Here is a 25634-nt window from a genome sequence, read left to right as displayed (position 1 = left end):
GCGTAGTTCTAAATTTTCTAAGCCCAGGATTTCAAGTCTGGTGGCATAAGGTATTTTGTTCTATTCAGAGGAGTGGAGAACTCTTCTTGTAAAATATTTCTGGACACGTTCAATTGTATTGATGTCTGAAATGTGGTATGGGTTCCAGACAGTTGAGCTGTATTCAAGAATTGGTCTAGCAAATGTTTTATATGCTCTGGTTAGTAGTGTAGTGTTTTTGGAGAAGAAGCTTCGTAAGATTAGGTTTACAACTCTTAGAGCCTTTTTTGCGATGTAGTTGCAGTGGACTTTGGCACTTAGATCATTTGATATGAAAACTCCAAGGTCTTTAACTGACTTTGCTTGTCAGAAGCCAGCTGGGAAGGTTACAAAGGGTGATCACATGACCTCAAGACAGAGGAACTGTTTGAAATATGTGCCAGTTGCCAAGCACCTGAATTTTGATCATGTGACCATAGAAATGCTGCAACCAGGGGTGGGACTCAGCCAGTTCGTACCGGTTCGGGTGAACTGGTAGTTGTGGTGGCCACCTGCCCACCCGCCCCAGCGGTATGTTGTTCTATTTAGCTGCATTAAAGCTGCGCGCATGAGTGCAACTGCGCGCTCCAGCAAAGCGCATGCACAGAAGGCTGCTTGCATGCATGCTCACATTTTCGGTGCTGGGGCGAACCGGTTGTTACGTGAAGCCCACCTCTAGCTGCAACAGTCATAAGTGTGAAAAACAGTCATAAATCAGTTTTTTTCAACGCGGTTGTAACTTTAAACAATCACTAAATGAATGGTTGTAAGTCAAGACTACCTGTGTTTTGTCTATGGAGGGAGCACCTGAGGGAGCTCAAAGATGGCTGAGGGAGCTCAAAGATGGCTGAAACTGGTGTTTTTCCTCTTATCCCAGTTTAAAACTTTCCAACGATTTCCTGACCATTTCTCTTCTTCACTTAATAAATATTCAGCAATATGCTGAGGTGTTTGATGTCCAGCAGAAGTAGCTTTGGGGGTTTCTAAATATACATTTGAAGATCCTTTAAAAATGAGGTGATGCAAGCATGGTTTATGTGCCCTGTAAAGGTGTCTTACCTGATTGGTTATTAGTGACTGTATAGGTCTGGCTGAGTTTTAGCTTCCCGGAAGGAATGGTCTTCACTGAGACATGTATCGGCTCACCACTGGCCACCTGGAAGCTGCCAAACTGCATCTGCCACTGGAACAACAATGCTGGGGTCAGAAAGGTTCCTTTCATTATTCCCAGCGTGTGACTCATGATGGATCTTCCCAAGCCTCCGAGGTAGGGCGGACTAGAAAACCAAAGTCATGCAAACCCATACTATTTGTATTATAAGCATATAGTTACATAATTGTCCAAGTCCTCAGGTAGTCCCAAAGGTGCTTTTTCAAGAAGCAACTGGAGTTTCTGTTTTTACTTTGAAGATGTTTCGCTTCACATCCAAGAAGCTTCTTTAGCCTCTTGAGCTGATTGTGTTTCTTTGTGGAGTGAATATGACTCATAAGTTACTGATAAGCTACTAACGAGTGCAAATAAGCCGTTTCGCTTCAATTAAAAGATTGTCGTCCCTTGATCTTCATCAAGACCCTCTGTAAAATTGGTTTGACTGCTGTCCTTTGATCTTCACTAAGACTGTCTGAAGAAATGGAATCCCAGTTTGAGAAATTTTTTGGTTTTTGTTTTTTTTTCAAAATGACTCAACAACTTTCAGAAACGCAGCAAATTGCTGCAGCTTTAAATAAAATTGGGGAAAAAATAGCAGCACTATCAGAGCGTATAGATAATTTGACATTTAAACTGACATCCGAAGTGCAAAATTTAAAGCAAGATATGGATGATAACTTTGCTAAACAAAAAGAGGAAATGACAATGATTAAAGATGAAATGGAGCAGCTGCATGTGCATGAGGCAAAAGTAGATCGGCAAATTGGCAAAATATTTTATAAAAATGAGCAGCAAGATAAGAGAATTTGTCTTTTGGAAGAAGAGATGAGGAAATATAATTTTGTTATCAGAGGAATCTCGGAAGAAAGGGAAGATAAATTGAAACAGCGGGTTTTGAAATGGATTAATGATTTGGATACGCAACTTACGTTCACAATAGCAGACCTGGCAAGCGTTTTTAGAATTGGATATAGAAGGCAAAATGGTTCTAACAGGAATGTGCTTGTCAGGTTCGCAAATCTTGGTGATAAGTTGGAAGTTATGGCCAAGTTAAGAGAGTTGGGAGATGCTTTGAAGTTTGAAGGGAAGACTATTCAAGTCTTCCCGGATATATCAAGAGAAGAAAGGGCATGGAGATTTTTTTTAAAACCAATTACAAAAGTTTTGAGAGATAATGGAATTAAATACAATTGGAGGCCACCACAACAATTGAAATTTTTTTATAAAGGAAGGATGCGTACAATCACCCCAGATATAGATGCATTATTATATTTACGGGAGCTTGGACTGATTGAGATGGAGGATTTAATGGAGATAAAAGATCAAATGCTTCAGATGGGTGGAACATACGTGGAAACATCAATCTCAGAAGAGGAAAAGGGGCTATTGGAGGGCAAGACTCCAAAGGGTTAAAGAGGAAAGAAATATCACCTGTGTTGGTTGAACAGAAGAAGAGTCGTGAGGATACAGTAGGAGAAGAAGCAGATAAGAGTCTTGGAAAATATGAAGCTGAATGCGGGTCATCGCTATCTTTTTTTTTGAGTGATGAATTTAAATAGACAGCCCGAAAGAAGTGCCCCGGGCATTGGCACGTCCCCTCTCCCCCATTCTCTTTATAGAGGCGAAACCGATGAGGATGTGGGGGAAGAAGATTGTTTGTACTTTATTGTTTGTTTTGTTTTTTGTTTTTTTTCTGTTTTCTTATTGTTGTTTATATGGTAGTTTAATGTCGGGTGGTGGGGGGCACAGAAAGGAAGATGCGGGGATAGGATTAAAAAATTTATATTTTAAATGGGAGTTATAAAAATAATGTCATGGAATGTGAAGGGTACAGGGAATCAGATTAAAAGAAGAAGATTGGAGCTTAAGATTAAAAGGGATTTACCAGACATTTTATTTTTACAAGAAACCCATCAGAAATCTGAAGATTCAAATAGAATGTATATAAAAGGTATGCAAATATATGAAAAAGCATTTGGAACTTCAAAAGCTAGAGGAGTTGCAACACTGATATCAGATAGGGTGTACTTTGAAAAACATAAGGTAATTTTGGATGAAGATGGAAGATATGTAATAATTGTTGGAAATCTTAATGAGGAAAAAGTGACACTTGTTAATTTATATTTACCGAATGAAAAACAAAGAGAATTTCTTGAAAAAATAACAAAAATTTTGGAGAATGAAAGTGTAGGGAAAGTAATTGTGGCTGGGGATTTTAATTTAATCAGAGATAAAATAGACAGTACTAATCCCACCCGCTGTGGAGGAGCAAATAAAATGGGGATTTTAAATATGTGGATGCTTCGAAATGGCGTGGTTGATGTGTGGAGAGAGGTTAAAGGAATTGAGAGAGTATACACTTTTTTCTAAGATATATAATACATATTCTAGAATTGATTATATTTTTCTTTCTAAAGATTTGTTGAATAATGTGGATAAGGTAGATGTGGAATTTAAAGATTCTGATCATGCAGAAGTTATGGTGGACTTAGATTTTAATTTTGAGAAAAAAAGAAGCTATTGGAGATATGACGAGAAATTGTATAAAAATGAAAAGGATAAAAAATGGATACTTAAAAAATTGGAGGAAAGTTGGAGATTAAATGATAACGGGGAGGTTAAATTTGAAATTGTTTGGGATGCGATGAAAGCGGTGTTTAGAGGAGAGAGTATTAAATTATCAAGTAGGAAATATAAAAATAATAAAATTAAAATGGAAAGAGATAAAAATAAGATTAAAGAATTGGAAAATCAATTTTGCTTACTAAAGAAAAAAAATTCTTCAGGAGCTTAATATGTTAAGAAATAAAATGATAGAAGAAGATACAGAGTTAGTAAAAGAAATTTGAGATTTTTAAATAGGAATTTTTGAATTTAGTAATAGAAATTCTAAATTATTGGCAAAGATGGCGAAAGATAAGAGAGAAGAGAGAAATTGGAGTTTTGGTAGATGATAGAGGTATAAGATGTTATCAAATATTAGAGAAATGTGAAGTGGTTAGAAACTTTTTTCAGAATCTCTATTGAAAGAAACCAATTAATCGGGGAAAATTGCAAAGCTATTTAGAAAAGTATGTGGTGAAAATTGATCAAACATATAAGGAATTGATGGAAGAAGATATAACACAAGATGAGATTAATGGAATAATACAAAAATTAAAATTAGGGAAAGCTCCAGGTGAGGATGGATTACCTGTTGAGTTTTATAAAGAATTTAAAGAATTAATAATACCAAGACTGCAAAAATTATTCAATGGAATATTACATGGTGGGGAAGTACCTTCGTCATGGAATAGAACGGTGATATCCCTAATTCCTAAACCAGATAAAGATTTAGAAAGGATTGAGTCCTATCGGCCCATTTCTTTAATTAATCAGGATGCAAAGATATTTACTGCTATTATAAGTAATAGATTAAATAGATTTATAGATAGATATATAAGTTATAATCAAGTAGGCTTTGTGAAGGGTAGATACATGAGTGATATTGTTAGAAGAGTATTAAATATTATAGATGTAGCTGAATATAATGGTGATAAAATTGGTATAGTATCATTGGATATTTTTAAAGCTTTTGATTCTGTACAATGGGAAACAATTAAAGTAATTGTGGAGGCTTTAGGCTTTGGTAATAAGTTTATACATGTTATTTCAAAATTGTACCAAAAGAGCAGTGCAAGAGTGAAGGTGAATGGAATATTAACTGAAGAGATAAAATTAGAAGCTGGTACGAGACAAGGATGTCCCTGTCCCCAACATTATTTTTATTGGCTATGGAAATATTGACAAAATGATAGAAAAGATGAAGAATTAGAAGGATATAAGGGTATAAGATAAATTTGTATGGATGATACTTTAATTATTTTGAAAAATGTAGAAAGATTTGAAAAGATATATAAGCATTTGATAGAATTTGAAGAAATGACAGGATTGAAAGTAAATTGGTCAAAGTCAGAATTATTGATGGATAGTAATGGTAATGAGTCTGAGAATATGCAAGAGCAATTTGGGATAAGGATTAAAACACATTGAAATATTTGGGTATAGTGCTTTCACTTAAGGTTAAAGAATTGAAAAACTTAATTATGATGTGGTGATTAACGAAATTGAGAAGAAGATAGATAAATATAAAATTTTAAAGTTGTCTTGGTTTGGTAGAATTGCAATGTGTAAGATGATGTTGCTGCCCAAGTTCAACTTTTTATTCGAGATGCTACCACTAAATCTGACAGAGAAAGATATTGAAGGATATCAGAAAAACTGGATAAATTTTGCAATGGTAGCAAAAGACCCAGATTAGTGAAGAAGATGTGGTATCAAAATCAAAAGGAAGGTGGATTAGGAATCCCCAAATTATTTAATTATTACTGTGCGTATGGTATCCGGATAGTGGTAAAAATACTTAAAGGTGAAGATAATTATTGGAGAGATTTAGAGTTAAGGGATATAGAAATTTGGATCAAGGTGGTTTTAGATAAAGCAAATTTAAAATGTGTAAGTAGAAGTTATTGGTTAAAGGGATTAAGTAAAAATGTGGAACAAATTTGTTAAAATTTTAATTCGGATATAATCTTTTGGGGAGACAACTGGAATTTGGCGATTAAAAATAATATAAAACGTAATGAAGTGATTAAAGAGGAAAATATAGAAATTATTAAAGATTGGATAAAAGTTATGGGAAATGAAAGGAGGAATAAAGAAATTATTGAAAAATTAGGGTTAAGTTGGTTTGAAAAAATACAGATAGAAAAATGGACAAAAAAACTAAAGGAAAATTATTCGATAAATAGATGTGAAACTGAATTTGAATATTTAGTATCTCGGATTATGAAAGATGAAATTGGGCTAAAGGGACTCGTTAGTAGGGTTTATAAGATTATAAATTCTGATGAAAAATTACAAAGAGTGATGAGGACAAATTGGGAAAAAGATCTTAATATTGAAATACCAGAATCAGATTGGAATGTGAATTGGAAGAGTAGAATTATGAGAACTTTATCTATAAGGATTAAAGAGCACAATTATAAAGTTGTTTGGAAATGGTATTTGACTCCAGTAAGATTGTCACAAATGGATAAAAAAACTAGTAAAAAATGTTGGAGATGTGAGTTGGAATTGGGGACTTATGAACATATGTGGTATAATTGTGATAAGGTTAAAAAGTTTTGGCAACAATTGGAGAAAATGATATTTGAAATGATGGGGAAAGTAATAACATTGAGAGTGGAAACTATATTATTGTTGGTAATTAAGGAAATAGAATTAACAAAATATGAAAAGAATTGATTAGAATTATGATTATAATAGGTAGAATTATAATAGCTAGATATTGGAAACTAGATGTGATTTTTAGAATAGAAGAGTGGAATTCTGAAATGTGGAAATTAGCTTTAAATGATAAAATGACATGTGATATTAAAATTAGAAGTGGTGTGTATAAAGAAGATATTTTCTGGAAGACTTGGAAACCATTTGTGGACTTTGCGCTTGGAACATTGGACGCTTCAGTACCTGTACCTCGAGAACGTGGCTTTTGGCACTTAGATCATTTGATATGAAAACTCCAAGGTCTTTAACTCCAAGGTCTTTTGCTTGTCAGAAGCCAGCTGGGAAGGTTACAAAGGGTGATCACATGACCTCAAGACAGAGGAACTGTTTGAAATATGTGCCAGTTGCCAAGCACCTGAATTTTGATCATGTGACCATAGAAATGCTGCAACCAGGGGTGGGACTCAGCCAGTTCGTACCGGTTCGGGTGAACTGGTAGTTGTGGTGGCCACCTGCCCACCCGCCCCAGCGGTATGTTGTTCTATTTAGCTGCATTAAAGCTGCGCGCATGAGTGCAACTGCGCGCTCCAGCAAAGCGCATGCACAGAAGGCCGCTCGCATGCGTGCTCACATTTTCGGTGCTGGGGCGAACCGGTTGTTACGTGAAGCCCACCTCTAGCTGCAACAGTCATAAGTGTGAAAAACAGTCATAAATCAGTTTTTTTCAACGCGGTTGTAACTTTAAACAATCACTAAATGAATGGTTGTAAGTCGAGACTACCTGTGTTTTGTCTATGGAGGGAGCACCTGAGGGAGCTCAAAGATGGCTGAGGGAGCTCAAAGATGGCTGAAACTGGTGTTTTCCCTCTTATCCCAGTTTAAAACTTTCCAATGATTTCCTGGCCATTTCTCTTCTTCACTTAATAAATATTCAGCAATATGCTGAGGTGTTTGATGTCCAGCAGAAGTAGCTTTGGGGGTTTCTAAATATACATTTGAAGATCCTTTAAAAATGAGGTGATGCAAGCATGGTTTATGTGCCCTGTAAAGGTGTCTTACCTGATTGGTTATTAGTGACTGTATAGGTCTGGCTGAGTTTTAGCTTCCCGGAAGGAATAGTCTTCACTGAGACATGTATCGGCTCACCACTCGCCACCTGGAAGCTGCCAAACTGCATCTGCCACTGGAACAACAATGCTGGGGTCAGAAAGGTTCCTTTCATTATTCCCAGCGTGTGACTCATGATGGATCTTCCCAAGCCTCCGAGGTAGGGCGGACTAGAAAACCAAAGTCATGCAAACCCATACTATTTGTATTATAAGCATATAGTTACATAATTGTCCAAGTCCTCAGGTAGTCCCAAAGGTGCTTTTTCAAGAAGCAACTGGAGTTTCTGTTTTTACTTTGAAGATGTTTCGCTTCACATCCAAGAAGCTTCTTTAGCTTCTTGAGCTGATGCAGCTTCTTGGATGAGAAGCTAAAAGTCTTCGAAGAAAAAACCAGAAAGTCCTGTTGCCTCTTGAGAAAAAAGCACCTTTGGGACAACCATGACCTAAGAATCTCCATAGACAAGTCTGAAGGTACTTTCCCTCTCCCCCTCCCTTTATCTTTGTGAGAACTAGCAATGGTTTTGTCTAAAATGCTTATTCAAGTCGTGGCTTGGTGGGCGTAGCAGAGGAAGGATACTGCAAAATCCCCATTCCCTCCCAATCAGCTGGGACTCGGGAGGCAAAGAATAGATGGGGGCGGGGCCAGTCACAATTTTTACTACTGGTTCTCCAAACTACTCAAAATTTTCTCTACCGGTTCTCCAGAACTGGTCAGAACCCACTGAAACCCACCTCTGATTCACACTGATAAGATTTATATTCCACTTTTTTTCTCCCGGAACTGAAGGAGGCATATGCTCTTTTGAGTTGGACTGAGAGTGATGACAAACCATCTGATAAGCTTTTGAGAGCTGAAGATGGACTTCAGCCAGTTCTCCTACAGCCTACGATGCAGCCACACAATTGCCTAACTTCAGCTCAATCATGACTCATGAATCGCTTTTTAAAGGAATGTGCTGATGATGCAGCTTTCTTCTCACCAGCCCTGTGAATCATCTGCAGCATCTATTTCCAGTGTCAGGATAACTGTCTGTCACCATAGCCTTGTGAATCAGGTACCACAGGTAATCTAAGAAGTGAACAGAGTCTAAATCAAAAGAGGAGAGCCCTCTTGCTGAAGTAGGCATGTACCTGATCCGTTTGGTGGGAAGGAGCTTCTCAGTTGAATAGAAAAGGACAACACCTCCTATAATAAGACTCAGTCATAGAATAGAATAGAATAGAATAGAATAGAATAGAATAGAATAGAATAGAATAGAATAGAATAGAATAGAATAGAATAGGAGTAGAGTAGAGTAGAGTAGAGTAGCGTAGTGTAGCGTAGAATAGAATAGAATAGAATAGCAGAGTTGGAAGGGACTTTGGAGGTCTTCTAGTCCAACCCCCTGCTTAGGCAGGAAACCCTATATCACTTCAGACAAATGGTTATCCAACATCTTCTTAAAAACTTCCAGTGTTGGAGCATTAACAACTTCTGGAGGCAAGTTGTTCCACTGATTAATTGTTCTAACTGTCAGCAAATTTCTCCTTAGTTCTAGGTTGCTTCTCTCCTTGATTAGTTTCTATCCATTGTCCTGCCTTCAGGTGCTTTGGAGAACAGCCCGACTCCCTTTTCTTTGTGGCAACCCCTGAGATATTGGAACACTGCTATCATGTCACCCCTAGTCCTTCTTTTCATCAAAGTAGACATACTGAATTCCTGCAACCGTTCTCCATATGTTTTAGCCTCCAGTCCCCTAGTCATCTTTGTTGCTCTTCCCTGCACTCTTTCTAAAGTCTCAACATCTTTTTTACATCGTGGCGACCAAAACTGGATGCAGTATTCCAAGTGTGGCCTTACCAAGGCATTCTAAAGTGGTATTAACAGTTCACGTGATCACTGGATCTACAGGTTGATAAAGATCCAGGCTAGAAGAGGTTACAAGAGGCAAAAATTCTACACAGACAGTATTCCCTGAATGGAACAGAGTACTTAACTCACTGAATTTCTGCCTGTTTTACAACTTGTATTGATACAGATATTCCTCAACTTATGACCACAGTTGACCCCCTCTGAAACTTCTCTTGTTTGTAATGGTATAGGGTCTCCTGCTTGAGCAGGGGTTGGACTAGAAGACCTCCAGGATCCCTTTCCAACTTGGTTATTCTATTATTATTAAGACAGTTGTTTTGTTCCATTTTGGGACAAAGTGAGTTTTGTCCCATTTTGCAACCTTTCTTGCCACAGTTGTTAAGTGAATCTCTGTAGTTGTTGACTTAGTAGCAACCAGAGGGGCCTCTGGTGGCTCAGCAGACTAAGTCTGTCTGTTATTAACACAGCTGCATGCAATTACTGCAGGTTCAAGCCCCACCAGGCCCAAGGTTGACTCAGCCTTCCATCCTTTGTAAGGTAGGTAAAATGAGGACCCAGATTGTTGGGGGCAATAAAAGTTGACTTTGTATATAATATACAAATGGATGAAGACTATTGCTTGACACATTGTAAGCCGCCCTGAGTCTTCGGAGAAGGGCGGGATATAAATTCAAATAAAATAAAATAAATAAATAAATAAAAACTAAGGACAAGTTGAGTTGTTAAGTAAATCTGGCTTCCCTTTTGACTTTGCTTGTCAGGTTCCAAAAGGTGACCGTGAGACATTGCAACTGTCATAAATATGAATCAGTTGTCAAGCCTCCAAATTTTGATCACGTGATCATGGGGATGCTGCAACAGTCATAAGTGTGGAAAAACAGTCATAAGTCACTTTTTTCAGTGCCATTGTAACTTCGAATGGTCACTGAACAAACGGTTGTAAGCCGAGAACTCCCTCTACATGCGTCATCCTTGGGGACTATAGTTTATTTATTTATTTCATTTATTTAGAAAATTTATATTGCTGCCTACACGCACATGGCGACTCAAGGCAGCTTACGAGGACATAAAAACACCATATAAAATAAATAAAAAGAATAAAAAGAAAAAATAATAAAATAATAACCCCTCCACCCAGGGGTGAAATGCTACTAGTTTGGGCTAGTTGCTTTAAAAAAGTAAAAAAAAAAAAAAAGGTTCCGACAATCAGGTGTGACAATCAGCTGTGCCGCACGATCATCGGAACCTTTTTTTTACTTTTTTAAAGCATTTTTTTACTACCGGTTCGGGCGAATAGATAGTTGGCCAATTCCCACCCAGTCACATGACCCACCAAGCCATGCCCACCAAGCCACGCCCACAGAACCAATAGGGAAAAATTTTGAATTTCACCACTGCCTCCACCCCCACCTCGGCGACAACTACACATTCATACCACCCATTTAATGGGCTCTATCCTGCTCTGGGGTCTCCAGCCCCGCCGGTAGAATCACATCTTTAGGGCCATCCGAAAGAGTGTTAGAGCGGGGGGGCAAGTCTAATCTCTTGGGAGGATTGTTAAGAGTTTGCAGCAATCCAACCAGCACATGAGTAAACAATTCAGCAGGATTCATGTATAAAAGAAACGTCTTTATATATAGTAATATAAAGCATGATGCGTGTATACAATACCCATGCAGCAGAAGCCAGAACCAGAGCTCAGAATCCAGAAGCACAGAATCAATAGAAGCAATATTCACAGAAGCAATAGAATACAGAGGCTATATTGCAAGGACAAAGCAACTCATATATACAAATCAGTCAAGCTATACCACGCCCAGGCTCTGAGTCGTCTGGGTCAACAAACAGTCCCCTTTGGCTGACCTGTTACCATGTCTATTCCAATTCATGAACTCTTATATACTGACAGGAATGATGTTCCAGAGAGAGGGAGCCACCATGGAGAAGGCCCTTCTTCTGGGTCCCACCAGATATATCTCCTTAGGGGACGGGACCCACAGCATTCCTTGCCTTCCTGCTCTAATGGGTTAGGTAGATCTGACGGTCTCTCAGATAACCTGGTCCCAATATGGATCAACCTAGAAGAGCCTTACATGTTTTTGTGAGTTTAGGTTACCTTAGCCCCAGTATTGTTCTGATGCTCCTGTGTTTTCATGACCCGAAGCGTGAAGTAACGGTTAGAACGTAGAAGGAGAAAATCCAGTTTTAAGCCTTCAATGCCTAAAGTCAAAACAAACAAGAAGGGAAGATCTTATATCCTAACTTTCCCAAATAGGGTGACTTCCGTGTGTTTTATATTTATTTTGCATGATTTATGTACTTATTGGATTAACAGGAAGTCCTCGACTTACAACCCCAATTGAACCCCAACATTTCTGTAGTTAAATGGGACAGTGGGTCTCCTGCTTGAGCAGGGGTTGGACTAGAAGACCTCCAGGATCCCTTTCCAACTCGGTTATTCTATTATTATTAACACAGTTTTGTCCCATTTTACGACCTTTCTTGCCCCAGTTGTTCAGTGAATCCCTGTAGTTGATAAGTTAGTAACCTGGTTGTTAAGTGAATCGGGCTTCCCCATTGAGTTCGCTTGTCAAAAAGTGATCACATGACCCTGGGACACAGCAATGGTCGTAAGTATGAACCAGTTGCCAAGCCTCTGAATTTTGATCAGTTGATCATGGGGATCCTACGAAGGTTGCAAGTGTCACTTTTTTTAGTGCCATTGTAACTTTGGACAGTCACTAAATGAACCATCGTAAGGCGAGGACTACCTGTACTACCCACTTCAAACCCGGCAATCTGCAATTAACAATGAGGCAGCATTTTAAAAACTCACCCACGACAACAAAATAACATTATGTACAGATCGTATTTGATGACGTCTGGGCAATCGCCCTCAACCAGGGCGAACCAGTAGCAACCCGCCACTGATTACGTAGCTATAAAATCATAAAACCAAACATGAAACAAAATACTCTGCCCCATCCTAAGCATCGTATGGGGCCCAGCTTTCATTCAAGAAGGAGGTGTGAGGCTAGGCCAAAGCCACCCTACTTAAAAGTGGTGAAGGCATGCAAGCAGCGTGGACCAAAGCCAGGAAAAGTTCCTCAGGGAAAGGAACCAAGGCAACAAAAGGACAAAAGTTGGGTCTGAACACATGGCAAACCTCTCCCCAAGTCTCACCAACAAAGGAGTTGGGCCTGCATGGGATTCCACTCCCCATCAACTCTGGGGTAAAAAGAGGTCCCCAGGGGAAGGGCCTTCTCTGTAGGAGCTCCTACTCTTTGGAACGAACTTCCCCCTGGTTTGCGCCAATTACCCGACCTTCAGACCTTTCGCCGTGAGCTGAAAACGTATTTGTTTATTCAAGCGGGACTGGCTTAAATTTTTAATTCTAAATAATTTTAATCGGGGTTATTATTTATAAATTTTAAGGGTTTTAAATTTGATTGTTTTAATTCCGGCCATTTATGAATTATGCTCGTTTTAAGTTCTTGTTTTAATTGTATATTGTGCTGTTTTTTATGACTTGGCTGTGCACCGCCCTGAGTCCTTCGGGAGAAGGGCGGTATAAAAATTTAAATAAATAAATAAAATAAAGAGGTCCTGAAGCCTGCTTTGAGTTGGTTTGGATCCCAGACTTGGCAGTTTCCGTCCCTCTGGCTAGCACCTGGCAGCCCAATAGTGGATGCTGGGTAAGTGTGGATGAGCGAGTGTGTGTGTGTGTGTGTGTGTGTGTGTGTGTGTGTATGGTGTGTGTAAGAGCAAAAATACCAATGTTTCCCTGAAAATAAGACCCAGTCTTATTTTCTTTTGGGCCCCAAACTAAGCACCGGGACTTATTTTCAGGGGATGTCTTACCCACTTACCTTAGGACCACTGCAGCCAGGCCTCACACGCCACGACACCTGTCGCGCCACTGCCAGATTTTGTCATACTGGTGCTCCGTTCGTGACAAGAGGCCTTGTGGCATGTCACACCGGTGTCGCTGCTTGCGGTAGGAGACCGCATGGCTTATCGTGCAGGTGCCGCTGCTCAGCACAATGCACCACATGGTGTCTGGCCACAAGCAGCCACAAGTGGCTGCAGAAGTCAGGCACTGGTGCAACATCTGAGGCCTGGATCTATGGTAAGCGGGTGTGGGGCGCATGGGCAGCTCCATCCCAGCTTGATTTTTATGCATGCACCTTGCCCCACCTCATACAACCAGATGGTGGGTGGGGCTTAACTAGGGCTTATTTTGGAGCTAGGGCTTATTATTAGGTGCAGGCATGAAAATCTGGCTAGGGCTTACTTTTGGGGTAGGTCATATTTTTCGGGAAACATGGTATATCACTAAAAGTTTAAATTCACTGGGTCTCTTGTGTATTTTAAAGAACTGTTTGTGGCTCAGTCTTCAGTTGATTTGGGATTGAATGTGGCAATTTTGCAGGCCTGAACCGTATCTGCTATATAAATGTTTTAAGTAAATACTGTAATATTAAATTAATTAATTAATTAATTAATTAATTAAAAATAATAATAATAATGTATTCGTGCCTGTTCCTTAGAAAGGCATTCCCATTTCCAACTTGACCTACCATATAACACGCCAAATGTTCTATCAAGATTCCCTCAAATATTGCACCCTCAACAACCTGGGCTGTTCTTCAGCAATCTAATCCCCATCTTCAATACTTGGGCCCCATCATACCTGTAGAGTTCAGAGCCACATAGACCTGCAGACAGGTCTGTTTTTCATCCTTGCAACACTGAACGGTGCTTAGGAGAAGGGCTGGCAAGAGCTGAGATGGGCTTTCCTGCAGCTTGTGCTGGCATTGGGAACAGACGCTGGGTAGATCTCCCTCTCCTGTTGAAGAGAGTAAAAAGTGAGAATGAAAGGCAGAGACAAATCATTATTTCTAATGTCAAGGGTAGCGAGATAAATAGGGACACAGGAGATCAGGGAAGTCACAGAAAAGAAGCAGATGGGCTCAAAACAGGGTTTGACCACAGGGATCACCACTTTTTAAAAAATCCCATTGAGCTTCCTAGGAGGAAGAAAACTAGAAATATTTTAAAGCTATAATTAATAGTAAAGAGGCCTGAATCCCATCAACTGATCTTGAGGCCACATTGAGGCCTCAATTCAAAATTTTAAACTGTTATCTTCTTTGGTTGCTGTGTGTTTCAATTTTTGTATTTATGACAGGAATCATTTTTGATTTTGCTATCCAGAGTTATCTGTTGAGATGGGCAGCCATACAAATTAATAATAATATAATTTAATTTATATACCGCCCTTCTCCCGAATGACTCAGGGCGGTGAACAACCAAATAAAATACAAACACAAACACATACAATATTAAGAACAACCCTTAAAACACTTCTTCAATTGGCCAAAGAAATTTAAAATACAAATTACACCCTATAAAATTACAAAAATTTAAAACCCATTAAATTAAATTAAAATTTTAACAATCAAGCCAGTCCAGCCATGCGAAATAAATAGGTTTTAAGTTCGCGGCGAAAGGTCCTAAGGTCAGGTAATTGTTGAAGTCCAGGGGGAAGCTCGTTCCACAGGGTAGGAGCCCCCACAGAGAAGGCCCTCCCCCTGGGGGCCGCCAGAATTGAATAATGAAATAAATAAATAAATATGCACGCAGGCAAATTGAACTGGAAACAGGTTCTAGGGCAAAGTTTACATTAATCCCCACACAATCTTTCTCCCTGAAGGTGTATAAGGCAACAAAGGTGTAAGGCATCAAAGTGCAATGCATATGTTTCTATAGAAAAAGAAAAGACAAGAAGAACCTTCCAGTAACTCCCACCAAAAACCCATATATGTTTACCTACTCCCTGGTAAGCGACCATAGAGGAGTGGTCCGTTTGAATGCTCTTGGTGATACATTTGCCTGGTTTATAATCAACCTACCATTTGTTTGATTATGTCTTTGCCTGATGTGCAAACTCACCCATTATCTTCCTTTTCATGTAATCCTCAAATAAACAAATATATTAACAGATTGGATAAGGAAGCTTGTTTGGATACCTAACTGGCATTATATAGTGTCTATACAATAGCCGATTGTTAAGTCTATTTACAATGGCTACTTGCACATGCTCCAAAGGAAGGGGGACAGAAGTAAAACAGGGCAGGATTTCTGTAATATTAACACTTAGCATAGAAAAGAACAAGTCATCTATTACGGTAAGGGCATGGATTTCTTCCGAGTTTCTCCAAAGCAACCAGCACGCTTGATTGACTTCATTCACACAGTGCTGCGTAACGGGATGAGCTCCTGTTACTTGTCCCAGCTTCTGCCAACCTAGCAGTTCGAAAGCACATAAAAAATGCAAGTAGAAAAATACGGACCACCTTTGGTGGGAAGGTAACAGCGTTCCGTGCGCCTTTGGCATTGAGTCATGCCGGCCACATGATCACGGAGACGTCTTCAGACAGCACTGGCTCTTTGGCTTTAAAATGGAGATGAGCACCACCCCGTAGAGTCGGAACGACTAGCACGTATGTGCGAGGGGAACCTTTACCTTTACTTTTAAAGCAGGATGTTTTAAAGAAAAATAGTTTGTTTTGGTTCACATAGAATAATAAAGCAATAATGTGTTGGTTTGCACATCACACTAAGCGGCAGGAAAAAAAAACCCCCAAACTGCGTTACAGATAATCCTTGACGTACGACCACAATTGGGACTGTTTAGTGACTTCAAAGTTGCAGTGGTGCTGAAAAAAGGGACTTACGATCAGTCCTTCCACTTTCAACAATCACAGCATCTCTGATCAAAATTTGGGCCCTTGACCAGCAGCATGGAATTTATGAGGGTCACGTGATCGCCATTTGCAACCTTCTGGTTTGACTTCCAACAAGCAAAGTCAATGGAGGAATCCAGGTTCACTTAATAAACACATGTTTACTTAATGTCCATGGCGGTTTCCTCAATGACCATAGCAAAAATGGTCAGAAAATGAGGCGCTTCACCACTGCCTTGCTTAGCAATGGAAATTCCAATCCAAATTGTGGCTGTAAGTCGAGGACTACCTTCCAGGTGAATGCGCTGCTGCTGCTGCTGACGATGATGCTGATGATGGAACTGATCTGTTTCGCCTCTCCCCTATTTTTCTAGCCTATGAGAGAGAGTAGTAACTGTTTAGAGGTGGTTCTCGACTTACAACAGTTTGTTTAGTGACCATTCAAAGTTACAATGTCAATGAAAAAAGTGACTTAAGACCATTTTTCACACTATGACTATTGCAGCATCCCCATGGTCACACAATCAAAATTCGGACACTGGGCAACTGTCTCATATTTATGATAGTTGCCGTGTCCTGGGGATCACATGATCCCCTTTTACGACCTTCTGTCAAGCAAAGTCAATGAGGAAGCCAGATTCACTTAACAACCGGCTTAATAATTTACCAGGCGCAGCGATTTGCTCAACAACTGTGGCAAGAAAAGTCGTAAAATGGGGCAAAAGTCACTTAACAAATGTTTCATTTAACAACAAAAATTGGGTGGCTCAATTATGGTCGTAAACTGAGGACTACCTGTATAAAACAATACAAGAGAGAGAACTGACTTTGAAATTCTCACTGCATTGTTTTATAGGCACGGCCACTCCCTCAAAGGACATCGGCTTTACAAAGTGCCTACACAGCACTCAAGAGCACTTCAAGAAGTTCCAGTCAGTCATTACCGGGGGTGGGCTGCTGGGGGTTCGCAAGGGTTTGGGAGAACCTCTAGCTAAGATTCTGTGCAGTTCAGAGAACCCCCAAATCTCACCCCTGGCTGGCCCCAGCAACCCCACCCCGCCCTTCCCCATGTGGCCCGTTTTGCATGCAGGTAAGTGCAGGGCGCGCACGGAAGCTTGGGGAAGTCGTGCAGGAGGCCGACTAGGCCACGCCCACCATGGCCACGCCCACCATGGCCACGCCCACCCGGCAACTGGACAGAGAACCCCTTGCTAAAATTTCTGAAGCCCAACCCTGGTCATTACCTGGGCAGATGCTACTGCAGAAGGCCAGGGTCAGATCTCCCCAGCAGCCCAAGCCAAGGTGACCACCAAGGGTCACTCTTACTATTCAATATGGAGGGAGCAGGTTCAGATTCAAAGCAGCCTCAGGTAACCAACTGGAGCTGGGCAAATCCCAGCCCCTGAGCATGTCATCCGAACTTTTCAACAGCAAGAGAAGGTGGAACAAATACCTTTCAAACTTAGCTGGGTAGCTGGGAATAACTTCAAGGTAATATAATAATGATTTTTTTTATTAAAAAAAAAGTCAACAGGGTATCTTCATGCCATGGGTAAAAGGATATGCTACAATAGCACTAAAATCAAAAAGCTATTCAAAAGGGCAAATTTAACCATTTTTGTGGTGGTGCACCATTGCTCTCAAGTCACAATGCCTTGCAATCAAATCTGCATTAGTTGCCTACCAATAAAGGAGAATATATGTAACTCAGAGTTGAAATGAGGGATCCTTGGTGCTCTCTGAGCTTCGTTGTTTTCTTGCAGACATTTCATTACCCAACTAGGTAACATCATCAGTGCTTGTCAAGATAATCAATCAGATGAGAGCACCAAGGACTCCTCATTGGTTGTCTACTGCAACCTCAGCCCAATTTGAATGCAGTGAGATCTCCAGTCCTTACCCCTCATTCAGATCTCAATTGCTGTCTCCATCACCCTGGGCTCGAATTCAACATAGAGTAAGTTCCATAAAAATGTTAATTTTCTTACCATAAATACTGCAGTCCTGCAAAACAAGAAAGAAAGGTAGAATTAGAGGGGAACAGTTAAATCAAAGGCCTCTCTTTATAAAACAGAACATTCACAAAACAGTAAACAAGCTGCCTGAAGCCTCTTCAGGAGGCCTTGAGAGTGTGTATTGAGCGTGTATTGGAAATATTTACTGGCTTTCGGCCAACCCTGGCTGAGTCCGGAGGTGACAAGAGAGAAAGGAACAACTTCTTCACACATCTAATACAATGTCCTTCCTGTCAAAAGACAACTTCAGCTTCAACCACAACAATACACGAGCATACAATAGATTTAAACTTAAAGTTAACCGCTCCAATCTTGATTGTAGATTTTGGTCTCATCCCAAAATCCCCAAAACTTTAACCAAAGACTGTCTACTGTTGACCTCACCCCATTCCTAAGAGGTCTGTAAGGGGCATGCATAAGAGCACCAACGTGCCTACCGTTCCTGTCCTAATGTTCCCTTTGGTTGTATTCAACTTGTGTGGTTATTTCATGCTTATACTTATATATATTGTTGTGTTTGACAAAATAAATAAATAAATAAAAATAACATAAATTTGGGGACTTTCATCACCACAAAGATACCATGGCTGCTGATCTTGAAGGTCATCTACACTCTTGAAGGTCATCTACATGGCTGTGTAAAATGTTCCAGTTAAGAAACAGATGCAACTCCATGGTATCAAAGGCAAAGCACCATTGCTGACATAACCTTCATGGGAGTTTCCATTCAGTTGGGAAGCACCGCACCAAGGCCTCTTCTTAAATTCTTTTGAAAGACACTGAGATTCTCAGGACTTGAGCAAATCCTAATTTTTCTAAGAATGAAGGGATTGGGGAAAATACTGCAGCTGCCCACAGTCCCGTGTAATGGAATCACGTTACTTCGTTTATCAAACTCTGCAATGACTTTAATATGGCCTAGTCAAAAACAGATCCACCAGATGATCCTGCTTCCCCCACCTACACAATCCTCTATTAGTCATTTGCGATCTAAGACAAAATGGAGATCAGGGATGGGAAAGTTAGCTTTCTTTCGATATTTCTCTCTGTGGTTGTTGACAGATGATTCTTATCGCAGGAGACTGGCATTCACAAGCTGGCTTTTGCTCTCGTTTTGTTTCTCAGTGTGGGGAGATTTGGCTTGATGCATTTAGTGTGTTCACAGATGTGGTTTTCTGTTCCTGCATGAGGGCAACCTCTGCTCTAACCAAGTGGATGCATAGAGAGAGGCACACCTTCGATTGTGTAATACTTTGCCAGTAACAAATCACTGAAAAACATTTGAGCTGTGTGTTTTTGCTGCAGCAACATTACTCAATCAGTTCTGGGTACAAGGGGAAAGCCGGGGATTTAAAGCTAGGATAGACAACCAGGTACGTTCAAATTATAAAATCTTAATTAGGAGGCAAAGCTTTAGTCATAGAAAACTGGCTGAATTCAACTGATTTTTTTTTCCCTTTAGTTTTTACAAAATTCTGTTACGTTCCACTAAACACAGTTTGAAAAAAAAGCAAACCTGTTTTGTTTTGGGACTTTATTACCATCATCCCCAGATAGCTTACCCAAAGCAAGGAAATATGGGAGATGTAGTTCAAAAAAATCTGGAAGGCCCCAATTATAGGGCAACAAATACAGACTTCATAGTCCTTGACCTATGACCACAATGGAACCCAAAGTTTATGTTGCTAAGGGAAACGTTTGTTAAGTGAGTTTTGCCCCATTTTATGACCTTTCTTGACACAGTTGTTGAGTGAATTATTGCAGTTGTTAAGTCAATAACACTGTTGTTAAGTGAATCTGGCTTCCCCATTGACTTTGCTTGTCAGAAGGTCACAAAAGGTGATCACATGACTCTTGTACACTACAACCGTCATAAATACATGCCAGTTGTCAAGCATCTGAATTTTGATCACCTGACCAAGGGAATGCTGCAAATGTCATAAATGTGGAAAACGGTCAAAAGCCACCTTTTTCAGTGTCGGTGTAACTTTGAACGGTCACTAAATGAACTTATATAAGTCAAGGACAACCCGTACTTACTATGAAGAATAAATATCTTACAGCAGACAGTCAAGTTTTGTTTAAAATTGTCTCTGAGAGTTTGCAACAGACTGAGAAATAAAAAGCAAGCTTATCTCATCAGCTATGGTAAAGACAAGGTGCCTTTGATTTCCTCCTTCCCCCAATACTGTATCCATACCAGTCAATCATCATCATTTTCTTCCTCCCTTCCCATCGCTATTTCCTTTTGTGTCATGTCATTTTTATTGTAAAAATAATGGCAACGATTATGATGATTGATGCATATATAACCCCTTAGGAGTTTTTTTTCAGCTGAAGAGGAAAGGGGTGCAGAATACTTAATAATTATTTTTGTTAATAAATAAATGAAAACTGCTGGGAGGTTTTTTGGCATGGAAAATAAGGTGAAGGAAAAAGTTTCTTCTGTTAAAGGTCCGGGTGTTGCATTAATATTTAGGGCACATATATTTAGCTGGAAGACAAAATATCTGGAGGAAAATAATGGAAACCAGGCCCCTGTGTAGAATTGTGAGAAGAGAGCACAGAGGTAATTACTGAGATTATACCCTACATGAATGCCTAATTTAGCTCAAGTGAGTACAAATTCACTATTATTACATTATATTAATCCATTTTCCGTAGCAATACCTGCATGAAAACAAATGCAAAGTCTTTGAAGTTCTAAACCTGTTATGGAGGGGGGCGGTATGATATTATATAAGCAGGTAAAGTAGAGAATGGGCAGAGAGTCAATTGTTTGTTTTTCTTTGCTACAGAAAGTGCCAAACTAAAAATTGTCACCTGTCACATTTAAGCAGTCACAAAGTGATTAAGAGCTTTGCAAAAGAGGACAAAATACTAAACTTCTAGGTGAGATTAACAGAATAAAGAGCCTTAATGTAAAAGTGTGTAATTGTCAAGAAGGAGAAGGAAAAGGAAAAGGAGAAGGAAAAAGAGGAGGAGAGGGAGGGAGAGGCATGGGGGAGGAGAAGGAGAAAGAGAAGGAGGAGAAGGAGAAGGAAGAGAAGGAGGAGGAGAAGAAGAAAAAGGAGGAGGAGAAGGGAAAGGAAAAGGAGAAGGAAAAGAGGAGGAGAGGGGGAGAGGAAGTGGGGGAGGAGGAGGAGGAGGAGGAAAAGCAAGAGGAAGAGGAGGAGGAGGAGAAGGAAAAGGAGGAGGAGAAGGAAAAGGAGAAGGAGAAGGAGAAGGAAAAAGAGGAGGAGAGTGGGGAGAGGAAGTGGGGGAGGAGAAGGAGGAGAGGAAAAGGAGGAGGAAGAAGAGGAGGAGGAGACCGTAAAATATAAAATTATCCCTCCTCTCCAAAGGGAATTGTATTTTGGGGGAAAAAACAGCTCTTACATTTTTTTGCGCAACAAAGGAAAACCAACCAATGGAAACCTTTCCTTACAACCCTGAACAGTTGCATCGGCTAAATATTTATTTATTTTATTTTATTTTATCACAACAATATATATAAGCATCACACAAAAAGATTATATAGTATATAAACATATATATGATGAGGAAATATTAGGAGGTATAAGCACATATATATATAAGAAGAAGAAAAAAAGAAAGAAAAATAGGACAGGAACGGTAGGCACGTTTGTGCTCTTATGCACGCCCCTTACGGTCCTCTTAGGAATGGGGTGAGGTCAATAGTAGAAAGTTTTTGGTTAAAGCTTTTGGGATTATGGGAAGAGACCACAGAGTCAGGTAAAGTGTTCCAAGCACTGATGATTCTGTTACAAAAGTCATATTTTCTGCAATCTAGATTAAAGCGGTTAACATTAAGTTTAAATCTATTGGTTGCTCTTGTATTGCTCTTGTTGCTCTTGTATCTACCGACACTCAGCTGTTTTTTTTTAAATACAAGTCCTATATGCACCATCCCTTAAATTATCTGCAAACTAAACAGAAAGGTCCTAGAAAAAAATCTACTTCTGTTAATAAGTATACTATTCACAGGTTAGAGGTTATCTGCTTCCGTTGATGCAGGAGATGATACTTTTCTTAAGCCAATGGCAGCTTAGCTCCCTACTCCGGTGCAATCCCATCATGAAATTATAACAGTTTGGAAGTTTGCCCTTCCATCCTTTCCTTCACCATCTCTATGTTCTTCTCTACTCTTCAGTGAAACTTCATAAGTTGTAGAAAATCCTTCTTAACTTTATTACAGGCTCTGAAAGTGATAAAGTTAGGAGGACAAGCTTCTCATTTCCCATGGATCAATTCCAGTTACCTATGTCTTTTAAGGCTTATTATTTTGGGATGGTCTCTTCCTTCGTCCCCTTCCCCCCCCTTTTTTTTTTAATTTCTGCATCCCTTGATGCACCTTAACGACGGCGTGTATGTATTGCCAATCCCCGTCAGTTTCTCCAGGGTTGAGAGTTGGAAAATTAAAAGGAGGTGGGTGTTTGCACATGTATGTGCATGCAAGAACTTATACTCTCTCACACCCACATTATGAGAACTTTATTAGAAAAAAAAATCCTCTGTTGAATGCATAAATTAGCCCTAGGGATCTTGGGTTTGACAATGTAGCATATAGCTCTTGGAAAGGTGCTAGTTGTAGGTTACAATCTGGATATTAAGATTGTATCACCTGATCTGACTACCCATCAAAGGCATGGGACTAGATGCAGGGATGAAGGAGGTATTTGTTTACTTAATTTTGCCATTTTTTAAAACCAATCTACAGATCAAAGCTAAACTGTCATTCAAAATTGAAATTTTTTTTGGAATTGAATACTATACAGAGGTGGGTTTCAGCAGGTTCTGACCAATTCTGGAGAACCGGTAGTGGAAATTTTCAGTAGTTCGGAGAACCGGTAATAAAAATTCTGACTGGCCCCGCCCCCATCTATTCTCTGCCTCCCAAGTCCCAGCCGATTGGGAGGAAATGGGGATTTTGCAGGAACCTTCCCCTGCCACACCCACCAAGCCACACCCACCAAGCCACACCCACAGAACTGGTAGTAAAAAAATTTGAAACCCACCACTGATATTGTAGTGTTGTTCATCGGTGCTCTTAAACACATTAATTAATAATTATTATTAAGGAAAGACTTGTGCATTAAAATGCATGTATGTGTGAAAATAATGTACAAAAACACATTACAAAAGGAATTATTTGCAAAAGTGTGAACTTGTGGTAAAATTCAAAGACATGCACATTAAAATACATGCAAATCATAATACTAACTCTAAAAATTCAATGAAATCAACTTTCATTGTCCAATTCAATGAAATCAACTTTACAGATTTTCCAAAGAGGAGAGGTAGGCGGAAAAAAACCCAAAATGGACAAATTTCTTTATTGCTGCTGGCTTGTACATCTTTCATGAAATGCTCAGAGAAACGCAAGCATCCTTAGCAGCCAATGAATACATCACTTTGGGGACATAACATGCTTAAAGGCTAATGTAAGCATTTGAAATTCTCCAAATCTCTGTGATGTTTAAAAATTCTTTAACTGCCTCTGCCGCACAATAGCATACTTTTAAATGTTCAAGTATTTCTACAATGACAGCTATTCTACCAATCACAACTGACACTTTTAAACTTTATTTATTCATTCTTTTTTTGACTGTAGCTACTTGGGGGTTTTTTTCCCCTTTAAAATGCCAGAAGCCCCATTCCACTGCTCCTTCTCCATTTTCTCTGCTCTCTTTCCAATACACTTGTCAATTTTGTTTGGACTGTTTAAGGAATTATCAACAATAAATTGATAACTGATTGGTTGTCCACATCATACTAAGCGATAAACTGTTGCACCTTTGTACTGTTTGTGAAATCATCAGCAATGGACAATTCTGTCCAGAATCTGTGTTCTCTGAACTTTTGAGCCCTACTTCCGATTGGTATTATTTATAACTAACTCACCAATGAACTACAATACGCCCTGCACATATTCAATCACCTTTCCCACTTATTATGATTTTACAGCGTGAAGCTGAACTTTAACCTGCAAGAGACATTTAAAGGTAAGGCTGGTCTGGGTTACTAAGAGGACAAACAACATACCAATAGAAGAGGGACCAGACTCCATTAAAGGTTACACTTTTTAGCAGCTTTGTTGGAGACGGCCAAGGTGCCCGTGTCACTGTTGCTAATCACATTCATGATGTTGCTAAACACAAAACCTCCAGCTCTTGGATGGGCCACATCTGACCACACGTGACAATGTCTTTTCCTTCAAACACATCCACAATCAGTCACACCTTAGCCGAGGATGTCAGAAGGATATCCTTTCCTCATAAATTCCCACCTCAGAAACCACATGGCCTCAGTATCTCCACTGCCTTTATCATGCCATGCACAGGGCACTGGAGAAGGTGCCCGCTTCACTACTCCTGGTGGCTTTCGTATTCCCATGAACCAAGAAGAAATCAACTTCCAAGGTTTCGGCATCCTCAGCATTTGAACCCTTGTACAATACGAGAGGAAGATCTCCACCAAGTCAACCGCCCGCCCCCCCCAACCTAATTCTTCCCCCCAGGAAGAGAATCTCCTTACAAAGTTGGTGAGGACTTCTCCGCAGGAACACGGCTGGTGGGTCTGGAGTGCAGCAAGCTGGAGGTTCAGCAGGAAGGCGGTGAGGAGCAGCAGAACTCTGAGAGTGGGACTCCCCATGGGGTGCGGGGCTAGACCTCAGCTGGGCTGGAACATGGCTGTTGTTAAAAAGTCCAAGAGTCAGATCTCTCTCGGCAGCATATCTAGGCCAGGGTAGCTGCCAGTGTGTCTCCACCCCTTCTTCCCTTGCACACCGCTGTACCCTGCCCTGCCCTAACCTAACTAATCTTGCTAGGCTGCATTCTTTGGCTGCTGCTGTTCGCACTGCTGCTGATAAGGACAGCCGGAGTTGTGCAGGGCTGTCACTAGGAGGCGGAGAAGAGGGGAATTTTTTTTTCTCTCTCTCCCTCTCTCTCTCTCTCTCTGCCCTGTCCTACCAGGAGAAACACGTTAAGTCTGTGGTAGCTCACGAAAGCTGCTGGGTTGTTGTTTTTCTCCAATAAAACGTGCTAGCCGGGGGGGAAAAAATGAGCTACCGGATGCTTCCTGATTTATTTATTTTTTCCCTCAGCATATCTCGATTTTTTCCTGGGGAAATACAGTCCAACTGAGCTTTCCAGAATCATTTCCAGTCTTAAATACCGGAGCAAAAGGGGAATCAGGGAGCAATTTACAGAACCGTCTTCTCCAAAAGACAGAGGTTGTCCACAACGGAGGAGAAACCTGAAGGAGTCACAAATAGATCTGAAGCTACAGATCTCAGAACCATTTGCAGATACACCTTTCCCTCCCCAGGTAAAGGTAAAGGTTCCCCTCGCACATATGTGCTAGTCGTTCCAGACTCTAGGTGGGGTGCTGCTCATCTCCGTTTCAAAGCTGAAGAGCCAGCGCTGTCCAAAGACGTCTCCGTGGTCATGTGGCCGGCATGACTCAACGCCA

General features: G+C 40.2%; 1 protein-coding gene across 3 annotated transcripts in view; it reads right to left on the bottom strand.

Moving 5' to 3' along the window:
• IL17RE (interleukin 17 receptor E) overlaps positions 1-25004 on the bottom strand; it is a 52969-nt gene extending 27965 nt beyond the window's left edge. The window contains exons 1-5 of one of the 3 annotated variants that reach the window (XM_058168703.1): positions 24699-25004; positions 18135-18150; positions 14091-14246; positions 11514-11617; positions 7496-7619 (exon numbers count right to left, since the gene is read on the bottom strand). In XM_058168703.1, coding sequence (XP_058024686.1) covers positions 7496-7619; positions 11514-11617; positions 14091-14246; positions 18135-18150; positions 24699-24815 — 517 coding nt within the window. In that variant the 5' untranslated portion in view covers positions 24816-25004. Of the gene's footprint in view, positions 1-1077; positions 1202-7495; positions 7620-8525; positions 8608-11513; positions 11618-14090; positions 14247-18134; positions 18151-24698 lie in introns of those variants that run through there. The other 2 variants (XM_058168702.1, XM_058168704.1) reach the window with 2 other exon arrangements.
• Positions 25005-25634: the final 630 nt, after the last annotated feature.

This window comes from Ahaetulla prasina, chromosome 2, assembly GCF_028640845.1.
Source record: "Ahaetulla prasina isolate Xishuangbanna chromosome 2, ASM2864084v1, whole genome shotgun sequence".
Taxonomy (NCBI): Eukaryota; Metazoa; Chordata; class Lepidosauria; order Squamata; family Colubridae; genus Ahaetulla; species Ahaetulla prasina.
The sequence above is the reverse complement of the archived record's forward strand: the minus strand, read 5'-3'. Positions and strand labels throughout refer to the sequence as shown.